Source organism: Gambusia affinis, linkage group LG04 (genome assembly GCF_019740435.1).
Source record: "Gambusia affinis linkage group LG04, SWU_Gaff_1.0, whole genome shotgun sequence".
NCBI lineage: Eukaryota > Metazoa > Chordata > Actinopteri > Cyprinodontiformes > Poeciliidae > Gambusia > Gambusia affinis.
In genome coordinates, this window is record NC_057871.1 from 32,358,288 (window position 1) to 32,370,903 (window position 12,616).

At 42.1% G+C, this 12,616-nt stretch overlaps 1 protein-coding gene across 6 annotated transcripts in view; it reads left to right on the plus strand.

Moving 5' to 3' along the window:
- Positions 1–3,288: 3,288 nt before the first annotated feature.
- si:dkeyp-9d4.3 (caskin-1) overlaps positions 3,289–12,616 on the plus strand; it is a 105,639-nt gene continuing 96,311 nt past the window's right edge. For all 6 annotated transcript variants that reach the window (XM_044114757.1, XM_044114756.1, XM_044114758.1 and 3 more), the window contains exon 1: positions 3,289–3,839. In XM_044114757.1, the coding sequence (XP_043970692.1) occupies positions 3,746–3,839 (94 nt within the window). In that variant the 5' untranslated portion in view covers positions 3,289–3,745. The remainder of the gene's footprint in view (positions 3,840–12,616) is intronic.

Below are 12,616 nucleotides of genomic sequence, written 5' to 3' on the forward strand. Positions count from 1 at the left end.
GGAAGCGGGTGCCATGCATCCACAGTGTCACAGTCCACCTCTATCACCTTGGTCCGGAGGAAAGAAGCCACATGTTTCTCTGTGGAGTCAAGCACTTCAACTGATGGTTACCAGCAGGACTGGGTGCCACCACTGCGTTGGCATACGAACAAGGCTTAACTCTAAGTCCAGTGATGATCACATCATTTATCCTATTGTATTGCTCCAAATCGGCCACTTGGTTCTCCAGTACTGCGATCCGTTTGTCCTTTTCCTCATTAAGAAGTCTCAACGACTTCACTTTTTAACCAGGTCCAAAATGTTTTTTTGATGGAGCCATATAGCTGCCATGTCCTCAGAAAGACAGTCCAGGGACTTCTTAATGTCATCAAGATCCTCTGATGCTTGAGTGTTTTAGTCCCATTCTCATACAATTCCACTTTTAGTCTTGATGTTTGCCTGCCTGCTTAGTTTCTTTTTAAATCATATTTACTAGAAAGAGTGCACACAGAAGAAGCCACATCATCATGAGGAAGAGGAAGCAGGAACCATTAAGCTTTATTTTTGTGAATGAAATGGAAATTATATTAATTTGCAACTTTACTAAAGATAGGGTGACCATATTTCTATTTGGGAAAACCAGGACACCTTTGAGCGGGGGGGGGAACACCTTAATCCAAGGTGTCGACACCACGACACCTTGGATTAAGAACAGGGCTGCCCGCACTGACGCGGCTCAGGGATTACGTCACACGCAGCGCCGTGCGTACCCGTAAATTTAATTGTCCAATGTAGGTAATTTAAAAAACAGGAAATTTCCTCACTTTCCAAAAAAAAACCCGGGACAGGACGTGAAATACGGACATGTTCCGGGAAATACGGACGTTTGGTCACCCTACTAATGACAATAGGCAAGGTGAGTTTATTTTGTGCAGCATTGGTGATACACAAGGCAGTGGAACATATTATACAGGAGAACAAATGTACAGGAAAGTAAAAACATACTTTAATAGACAAAAATTGGGAAAAGAAATCTTCAGCATTTCAGATAAAGAAGAAAACTTAATTATGGTAAAAGGAATTAATAGCTTATTGATCAAATCAACTAATAAAAGTAACTGGTTTCAGGAAAGTTGCAGTGAGCATTTATTTCCAATTGTTTAATGAAGCTTCTGTCATGAATTGCGGTGGTGTGAGAGGTGAGGCAAACAGTGTAGACCCAGTTTGAAGAGAGAAATTATGGTTTTAATAACGAAAGAACACAATCAAAAGTCCAAAATCCTGGCAGCACAGGAGAACAGAAGGCAAAGGCTCAGTTCTGGTAGCAACAGGCTTACGAATGGACAGCAGCTGAAACAATGACTGGTGCAAGCGACTAGGACCCAACAAAGACACAGGTGACACTAAATACACAGGAGGTAATCAGGGAACGAGACACACCTGGGAATAATCAAGGGGAGACAGGACAACACGGAGACTCAGAGACAAAGACACTCACAATTAAACACACAGAAGACTCAAAGTATGACAGTACCCTCCCTTCAAGGGCGGCTCCAAGACGCCCAAAACAAGAAAAACAAAGTCCAAAAACACAACTAGGGTGAGCGGAGGGGCGCTGGACGGAGGGCCAGAGTCCGAAGAAACAAAAACAACTACCCAAAAAGTTGGGCGGAGGCACAGAAAGGGGCAAAGACTCCAGAAACAAAAAGAAACCAGCCCAACTAGGGTGGGCAAAGACGCAGGGCACGGAACCTGCAGGGAATGTCCAACAGGCGTCCGCGGCACCGATGACAGGAACCACGGGGAGGTCCAGAGGACATCCGCAGCGCTGGAGGCGGAATCAAGGGGTTCGGCAACCTTCCGCGGCGCTAAAGGTGGGTCTGGCAGGCAACGTTGGTGCATGGGCGACGGGTGAACTCTGGGGTCACCCGGAGGCGGCGACAAAGAGTCACTAGGAGGCTGGGACTCGGGAGGGACACTAGGAGGCTGGGACTCGGGAGGGACACTAGGAGGCTGGGACTCGGGAGGGACACTAGGAGGCTGGGACTCGGGAGGGACACTAGGAGGCTGGGACTCGGGAGGGGCACTAGGAGGCTGGGACTCGGGAGGGACACTAGGAGGCTGGGACTCGGGAGGGACACCAGGAGGCTGGGACTCGGGAGAGGCACTAGGAGGACTGAGTCCCTTAGTGCTCAGGAGGAGCACTAAGGGACTCAGAGGGGACGCTAGGAAGCAACGAGGAAACATTGGAAACACTAGGAAGCTCAGATGGGGCACTAGGAGGCAGTGGCTCGAAGAAGCACTAAGAGGTGGGGCCGAAAATACACTAACTGGGACCAATAACCCACTAACTGGGGCCAATAACCCACTAACTGGGACCAATAACCCACTAACTGGGACCAATAACCCACTAACTGGGACCAATAACCCACTAACTGGGGCCAATAACCCACTAACTGGGACCAATAACCCACTAACTGGGACCAATAACCCACTAACTGGGACCAATAACCCACTAACTGGGACCAATAACCCACTAACTGGGACCAATAACCCACTAACTGGGGCAGGCCACGCCCGCAGCAGTGCTGCCTGTCGGCCAGGTGCCAGGCAGCACGGCCTATAAAATCTATGACATAAATATGAAACAAATATTTTATTAAGTTGAAAAATGTCATCATGTATTAAAATTACCTTTTATTTAGATTTTAATGAATAAATTTCACACTGAACCATGTATCGATGTGTGTAATTGTCACATTTAAATATCAATGAATATGTCAGGATCTGGAGTTATTTATGTTGGGTTTTTGGATTTTTCTCATTTTTTAAATTTTTTTTATTGACTTCTACTTTGTTCTTCCTTAGTGATTCTATTTAGGTTTATTTCTTTGTGTATCGTTTTCAGTTATCAGCTTGTTTCTGTTCAGTTCTTTTGCGGTTTCTCCTAGTCCTTGTCCCTCGAGTTTATTATATTTCTGTAGTGTCGAGAAATGCATTTTTAAAAACAGATGTATTAATTTCTTTTGTTGTGACACTTTTGGCTCTCCGTATAATAGTGACAATGTGCTGCAATAAATCATACAACTTGACCTATTTATTTGGAGAAGGTGACCCACAAACCTTTCCCACATTCTGCCACGCGTTCAGATTGTTCGCGCCTGACCGGGCTGCATCAGAACGATTTGTCCCAACAGGGTGCAGCAGCCTCACAACTAGACTGACACGTTTTGAAGTGCCACTTGCATGGCTTATGTAATAAATATAGCCGAAATATAGTTTGCTGTGTCAGTGCGCGTGCGTAGTAGAGCTGGTCTGCCGCGGCGCGAGGACTGAGGCGACGGCGGTGACACATCAACCAAAAATCCACTGACTGCGAGGCTCGTGAAGGTTCGAGCGGGTCGAGGGGGCGGGGGGACGATTTTGGCCCGAAGGTGCACGAGGGCGCTCTCGCTCCACGTTTTTCACGCACGGGACGCATCCAGACCTGGTGAAGTCGTCACAGGGGTTAGTCTGTGGAATCTGACGCGACCGTTTGCGGTCTGCGTTGGCCAGTGGAGGCGCAACAGCGATCTGGGCTGAAAGCTTCCCTCTCTTGCGCAGCAGCATCCAGCCTTCCATCCATCCCGACAATCGCCACCTCCAGGTCCAAAGGGAGGCCGGGGAGCGGCGACAGGATGTAGCGGCGGATTAACAGAGGAAAGAGGGGCGCTCAGAGGAAGAGGGCTGGGCCGAGTGGACCAGACCGGGGTGGCACAGAGGGGACATGGGGAAGGACCAGGAGCTGCTCCAGGCCGTGAAGACCGAAGACTTGCTGACAGCACAGCGCCTTCTACAGAGACCGCGGCCGGGAAAAGCCAGTTAGTACCCATCCATCTCCCATCCTCTAGTCCCTGGCACACACACACACGCACGCACACGCACGCACGCACACACACACACACACACACACACACACAGACACACACACACACACACACGCACGCACACACACACACACACACACACACACTCTCTCTCTCTCTCTCTTTCTCTCTCTCACGCAGGCACAAGCAGCCCCCACCCCCCACACACCAGTCATTTCCAGGTCAGGACAGTGCAAGCTCAATCTTTTAACCTAAATGTTTCACCAGTGCTTGTGTGGGTGTGCACACTTCCCTGCACGCCTGCATCTGTTTGTGCTTTGACGTTGAGAATGCGATAGTGATGACGTTGAAATAAGTGAGGGCAGTGATCATCAGGTTGTGATTAGAAATTAGGCAAGCTTGTCTCCCCGTCCTTTGCAATTAGGCAGTTTGTGTTGGCATCGGCATGCCTTCACAGAAATATATCTACATAGATGTCCTTCATGTCCACAGTAGGATGCTGTGCAGGTGGAGAGGTAGAATGTCCTGCAGAGGAGGATTATTGGTGTGTGAAGACGCCAGATGTTAGCAGGAATAAATGTGATGATTGTAAGAGAACACGTGCAGACATATTCATGAAGCGTGAGCGTGCTCCTAGCATGGATTCAGCTTGAGGTGATAATTACATTTCAATTACAGCCTTGAAAATGTTCTCCTCTCCCATCTCACAAGAATCTTCCTCCTCCTCTTCTGTCACCTACTTTCCTCCCTGCTCTCCCTTCACCTCCTCCTCCTCCTCTTTTTGTGTGTGTGTTTGGCTATGATGAACGTTGGCGGCAGTAACATGGAAAAGAAAAAATGCTTGTCCCTTCAAACGCCAGAACAGATCAGCTCAGAGGGCTCCGGCCACTGCAGAATGACAAAGGGAACGGGGGCTGAGGGTTGTGGTGGAACAGGGTGGAGGGGGTGCAGGACAGAAGGACTCAACCCATGAGATATGGATGCGGGGAGGCGAGGAGACAGAGTGTGGTGGAGGGTGGTTAAAATGTGTGTGACTGGGTGTGTGTGTGCTGAGGTTTATGTTTGAATAATTAAACAGTAAGCCAGGTCTCCCTGCTGGAGGATTGTTGCCTCCACAAACACAATCCCAAACACTCTGCACACACAGTCACAGGCAAGCATGATTGGAAACACACTTCACACTTTGGGTGTTAGTCATGTGCTTGACTGTGTTTGCATTATTAATAGAATGCTAATGAAGTTCAGAGCATCAGTGTGGTAAATTGTGGTTGGAGTCATTTAGATCAGTGCTGTTGAAACGGCACAAATTAATGTTGGGGTTACAGGTGGGAGAGATACGGCCTTACTGTACATATTTATACCTTCAGAAATAAAATGTTTGCATCAAATCTTTTTCTGCTTGATATCTTAGTGTAACAGTTTGTGATACATCCAGCTAATGGGACAAATGAGATTTCAGAAATAGTGCTAGTTTTCACAAGTGAAGTTTTCACAAATAATGTTTTTCATTGAATTTGTAAAAATTTATTCTACGCTTAACAAGCCCAGCCTTGACTCATTCTAAGGAGCTTTTACATAGACATGCACTGATCACATTGTGTTTGATGAATAGAATTAATTTATGTATGTGTTTATCTTTTGTGGGATTTATATATATATATATATATATATATATATATATATATATATATATATATATATATATATATATATAAATATATTTAATTGCAAATAAAAGAAAAAAATGGTTTTTGGCTGACTGATTTGTCACCAAAAACGCATTAAAGTATTCCCTTTATAAATGTTTTTACAAATATAGAGCAAATGTTGAATACATTTCAAATTGTATTTTTAAACAATGTCTTTTTGGTTTGAATTAGGCAGGGGCTGGTTTCCATGCTTTACCAGTAATATTTATTGGTATTTACTGATAAATACCAAAATTTAACAGTAAACTTCAGGTTAATCACATATGGCAGCTGAAGGAGGAACAGCTCATCCTGCTCTCTCTTGTCCTTACTGATAATTTTGCCTGAGTTATTTTTAAAGTGACAGTTTTTATAGTTATATTTTACATTTTCGACATCATAACTGGGTTACTTCAAACCTAAAGGACTGAGGGATTTTCTTACTTTTATTTTTATCTTACTTTTCTTCATCTCCAAGTTGAACCAGGACAAAATGCCTCCAGCCGACCCCAGAGACCTCAGCAGTATTATACAACGACTTCAGTCTATAGAAATGAAGATCAAAATGAAATCAACGCTAACTGTGGAAACGAGACAACTCTTCCTCAAAACAACAGAGAGGTCGTACGCCTCGCATCAAGCAGCCCACCCTGGAACGCCCTGGGTGCAGAGCCAAAGCAAAAGTCTCACACTGCAGATCCGATGAGACGACTGACAGGGAGAACCCCTCACCTGGACCAATCGGCGTGGCCGGCTCTGAGCCGAAACCCACCCACTTCAACAACTGCTCCACCAAAGACAAACAAACAAGCAGCTGCAACCAAAACAGCTCCACCGACTCCCAAGGACAGAGCGACCAGCCCAAACCTCAAAACATTCTGACACTGTGGGAATCCCACTGAAAAACAGATTTTCTGCACTCCACCCTGAGCCTCTGAGTGAAACCTCACCATCAAACATCAACAATGAGACAAGACCAACACATCCACCCCCCAAGACCCTAAAGGACAAAGCGACCACCAGGAAAACTGTCATGTTCCGTGTTTTTCTGTGTATTTATTTTGAGTTTTCTGTGTTTCTGAGTCTCTGTGTTGTCCTGTCTCCCCTTGATTGTTTCCCAGGTGTGTCTCATGTCCTTGATAACCCTCTATGTATTTAATTCCACCTGTGTCCTTTGTTCTCTGTCGGGTCCTCGTCTGATGTTTCCCAGTCCGTCGTTTTTGTCCATTCGTGTAGCCAGTTGCTACCTGTGTTGAGCCCTGGTTTCTGCTCAGCAGTGCTGCCTGGTTTTTGGATTAAACTCATCATTTACACTTCTACTTTGGGTCTCCTGCGTCTTGCCTCACCACCTCACCACACCACTTTATGACAAAAACAAAAGTTATGCCAAAAGTGCTTATTGTTGGAGATGAAGCAGTAAATGGAATCAGTCATGTCTGCAATCCCAAGAAAACCAGAGTGATTTCTTTTCCTGGTGACACTGTGTCTGATTTAACTCACAAAGTTCTCTCTCTAACCGCTGATCAGCCAGATATTGAGACTTTAGTTGTGCATGTTGGAGCCAACGATCTAGCAAAGCAGAAATCTGAGATTCTGAAAAAGGACTTTAATATTCTTCTGAACACTATGGGAACATTTAAAATGAAGTTATTTCTCAGTGGACCAATTCCATCACCTCAATGGGGAGACGAAAAACACTCCAGGCTGGAGATGATAAACAAATGGCTGAATAAAACCTGCTCTACCAGCTCAGTGACCTTCATCGATAACCTCTGGATCTACTGGCAGCACTTTCACCTTTTTGGAAGAGGCGGACGCAATCTTAATAAACTTGGGATAAAGATACTCACTGCAAACCTTTTTTATTTTATCAACAAGGACAATAAAATGATCATCGCTTCAGAAGAACAGGCTCAAGGATGTCTGATGAGGATGGAACCCTCTGCGTATCAGGAGCAACCCGTACCAAAACAAGCTGATACAACATCGACTGAAGATAGAGTGACTGGTTCCCTTCCTTCTCCTCCCTCCCCTCCCCTCCCCCCTCTGCTCACCCCCCTCTCTCACAGGATTCTCAAGATACCTATGAAGAAATGTCTTCTGGACCAGAGTTGCTTAAATTTACAGATGGAATGAATCAACAGGTTCTACTTGGGACGTCTCTCCTTAGCACTCATGCTACAGACCTCACTTCATTTAAGCCACCTGCCTCTGATTTCCCAGAGGATCCATCACTCTGCGTTTCTGAGGTCTGAGGCCGGGGTCTGGATTTTACCTTTACACCCGTCTTACTCCAGAATGTGTCTGGCCCCCGGCACTGCAAAACAAGACATTACCTGTCTGGATCACTGCAAGAAAATTTACAATGAACAAAAACATAAAATACAGTGGACCTAATTCCAACGTCAGTCTGTTCCCCTGCCTAAAGGAACCTCAGACTGAAGAACTTTTGGCCTCCAAGTCACTAAAACTTAAACTCTTTTAAATACCAGATCTCTCTGTGCCAAAGCTCTATTAATTAATGATTTAATCACTGAACATAATATTGATGTTATGTTTCTGACAGAAACATGGTTGAATGACAATAATGAACCGATCGTACTAATTGAATCTGCGCCTCCTAACTACAATTTCTTAAGTGAGAATAGAAAACATAAAAAAGGAGGAGGCGTGGCTTCAATATTTAAGAATACAGTAAATAGTAGTAAAATTTCTTTGGGTCACTTTACTTCTTTTGAGTATCTTGGAATTGAGATTAAAGGCCTCAAATGAACTTTAACACTAACTTCATACAAAACTCCAACATATGTGGAAAATTTCTTTACTGAGTTGAATGAACTTCTATCTCTCTTATGTATTAATTATGAATGTTTAATAATTGTTGGTGATTTTAATGTTCATGTTGACAACCCCCAAGACAGAGGGGCTAAAAAGCTTTCTAATGTCTTAGAGACTTTTGGTCTAACACAACATGTCAAACAAGCAACAATGGACCTGGTTATCAGTCAGGGTGTGAATATTTCCAATGTCTCTGTAACTGATGTCGCCCTGTCGGATCACTTCGCTGTTATCTTTGAAAGTTCTTTATCCTTTAATCCACTTGGACAAACAGCAACCATCACAAAACGTTCTCTCACTGAAAGCACAGCAGAAACATTTAATCAAATCTACTCTTCTTCCTCACTCTTAAGCTGTAATGATGTAGATAAATTGGTAAATGATTTTCAGTCTAAAGTTTCAGATATCATTGATTCCATTGCCCCAATTAAAATGAAGGTTGTGTCTGGTAAGAAGAAATCTCCATGGAGAAATGCACAAACAGTTAGATCTGCAAGACAACTCTGTCGTAGGGCAGAACGAAGTAAAACTCAACTTCACGTTCATTATGACATCTATAAAGAAAAACTACGTTACTATCATTTAACACTCAAACATGCAAGACAGGCCTTCTTTGCAGATGTCATAAACAAAAACATTAACAATGCTCCAGCTTTATTTGCAACAGTTGACAGGCTCACAAATCCTCCTATCACGTTACCACCTGAATTTCAGTCTATTGCTGCCTACAACCAGTTTTCCAGTTTCTTTTCAGAGAAAATTCAAAAAATCAGAGGATTAATCTGCACATCCACTATAAAGTCAGTACCAACACTGAACCCAAACAAAACAAATACAGGAAAAATGACCCAATTTCAACTACTTAATTATAAAACCCTAGAGGAAATTATAAGTCAACTCAGCTCCAGTTCCTGCTGTCTGGATGTTCTACCCACACATTTCTTTAAGAAAGTCCTGCCTGTTGTTGCTACTGATCTGATCCAAATAGTAAATTCATCACTCTAATTAGGTGTTTTCCCCCAGGCTTTGAAAACGGCAGTAATCAAACCGCTGATAAAAAAAGAAGAATCTAGACAAATCACTACTGCAGAATTACAAGCCGATCTCTGACCTCTGACCTCCCATTCATCAGTAAAGTTATTGAAAAAGTTGTGTGTAAACAGTTAAAATTGTTTCCTAACGATAACCAACTGCTTTGACTCCTTCCAGTCTGGTTTCCGGTCTCACCACAGCACAGAGACTGGCCTAGTCAAAGTGTTCAATGACATCCATATAAATATGGACTGTGGGAGAACCACAGTGCTGGTTCTGTTGGACCTCAGTGCAGCTTTTGACACTGTTGACCATGAAATATTACTGAATGGACTGGAGAGTTGGGTCGGACTCTCCGGTCCAGTGCTTAACTGGTTTGGATCTTACATAAAGAACAGGGATTTCTTTGTTTCAATTGGAAACTTCTTATTGAAGAGGTCAAAGGTCACGTGTGGGGTACCCCAAGGTTCAATCCTAGGACCCCTCTTATTCAATATCTATATGCTCCCACTAGCTCAGGTTATAACAGGAAATAATATTAGCTACCATAACTATGCAGCTGACACACAGCTCTACATTATGATGTCACCAGGTGACCTTTAACCCCATCCAATCACTGAACAGATGTTTAGAACAGATAAATGTGTGGATGTGCCAAAACTTCCTCCAGCTGAACAAAAACAAAACTGAAGTTATTATTTTTGGACCTAAAGAGGAACGGTCTAGTGTTATAGATCTAGTGTTATAGATCTAGAGTTGTAGATCTAGAGTTATAGATCTAGAGTCAGTGCACAGCTTCAGATATTACAACTAAAAATCAGCGATCAGGCCCGAAACCTGCGAGTAGTGATGGACTCTGACCTGAACTTTCAGAGCCACATAAAGACAGTCACAAAGACAGCCTTCCATCACCTGAAGAACATTTCCAGGATTAAAGGACTAATGTCTCAGTCACATCTAGAGAAACTCAACCATATGTTTATCTTCAGTCGTATTGATTATTGTAACAGCGTCTTCACAGGTCTGTCCAACAAATCAATCAAACAGCTGCAGCTGATCCAGAATGCTGCTGCTCGCGTTCTCACTAAAACCAGGAAGATAGAGCACATAACACCAGTTTTAAAGTCCCTCCACTGGCTCCCTGTAGCTCAAAGAATAGACTTTAAAATACTGTTGTTAGTTTATAAATCACTGAATGGTTTAGCACCACAATACATTAAAGATTTGCTGCTGTTGTATCAAAACTTCCAGAACTCTCAGGTCTTCTGGTTCTGGTTCTACTCTGCATCCCCAGAACCAGAACCAAACGAGGAGAAGCAGCATTTAGCATCTATGCACCAAAAATCTGGAACAAACTTCCAGAAAACTGTAAAACAGCTGAAACACTGACTTCCTTTAAATCTCAACTAAAAACCCACTTGTTTAGAGTTTTATTTGAAACGTGATCAATTATAAATTTATTGACGGAATCTGACTTAATGTTGTGTTTTGATTGTTGATTCTATGTTTCATTGTGTTTTTGTGTTTGATTTGATGTAAAGCTCTTTGAAATGCCTTGCTGCTGAAATATGCTATACAAATAAAATTTGATTGATTGATTTACCAGAATAAAAAATGTAAAAATACCACAAGTTTTCAAAAGCTATAGTTTTAAAACTGCTGATATTTCTCATCATACCCTTCCTTTGGGTAAAAGTGTTTTTAATAAGGACACCAGAGTAAGAGCTAACATGACCAGAGTTTTCTCCAACTGGTTGGAGCTTACCCATGCAAAACAAAATATTTTGCAGATATGTTGCAGTATATTGGAAAATATCATTCAATACATGAAGCAATATATTCCCATATCTGAGATTAAGTATGTACGTTTCCATATGTATTCCAATATAAGCCGGTTTCCCCCAGAAAACTTGCTAACCCTAGCGGTCGGGACGCCGGCGTTCGTTCCTCCGATGTTTTTGTATTGAAACATTTTACGTTGACAGAAAATGTGAAAACATTCCTGGGTAGTTATGTTACTGGAAGACACTGGTGACAATGCTTAAAAACAACTTTAGTCTTAATATATTTTATGTACTTCTGTTAAATCCTAATTAAGTGATAAAAAATTACCGTTCACTGCTATTTAGCTGCTGCATTTTTTGCATTTGTCCCATTAGCTGGATGCATAGCTTTCTTCCTGAGTTTTAAAACTCATCATGCAAAGACAACAAACTTTGACCAGACATATGACATTTTAATTTCATTAAAAATGTAATAAATTGAATTCATGGCTTGAGGTAAAAGTTGGCATATATATATAAAGTGGTTCGCATATAAAATAAAACAAGAATAAAACAGCCAGAAATACTTTCTCTGTTGTGTTAATGCTTATCCAACTCCAGATATTACATCACTCCTTTTTTTTCACACAAATCCTCATTCTAAACCAGAATTAGTTATTTTCAACCAAAATAAACTTCACTGTATTAAAGCATAACACTACTCCATCATAAGCACACCAGAATCGTTTCTGAAACAAATCAGAAATGTCCAAATCAACACATTAATAGGACTGGTATAAACAAATAAGAAAAAGTAATTCAAGTTCTCTCTTTGGTGTGAACTGCTAAATGTAAATCAGTCTTTAGTTTGCTTGAAGCCATAAAGGTGTTATGTGCTGGCAGCCCATGTCTGAAAAATGTTCATTTTTGAAGAGAGGTACATTGTCTGTTTTGAAGCATCTGAATTCTTAACATTGAAAATATTTCGTCTAGGACAGGAATTACTATATTTTCTGAAATAGATCTAACAGCCATCGGGTAACATGTATATTCATCCACAGTAACTAGCAGGTGTAATTGGGGTTTTTTTACAGGTAAAACCGGTCAAAGAGCCCTTTCTTACTTCAGCTTGGAACAGGTTTAGCAAAATAAAATTAAAAAAACACCAATTAAGTCTTTTCCACTCCAGCACATGTCAAAGCATTACCTCTTCAACTTATAACTGTAGTGGTGAGCTACATTTAATGCTTGTGAATGTGTTTAACAGTTATACCTGGTAGACTCCTGAATATTGTTTTCATGAAAGTAAATACTTGGTCCAATTGATCACACTGTTTTTTTTTAAACTTGACAAAAAAAAACAACAACACTTTTTCAAATTTTGAACTGGAATTTATCGGAAATGGCCTTTTACGTTTACTGAGCAAAAAATATTTCTATTGGAGAAATT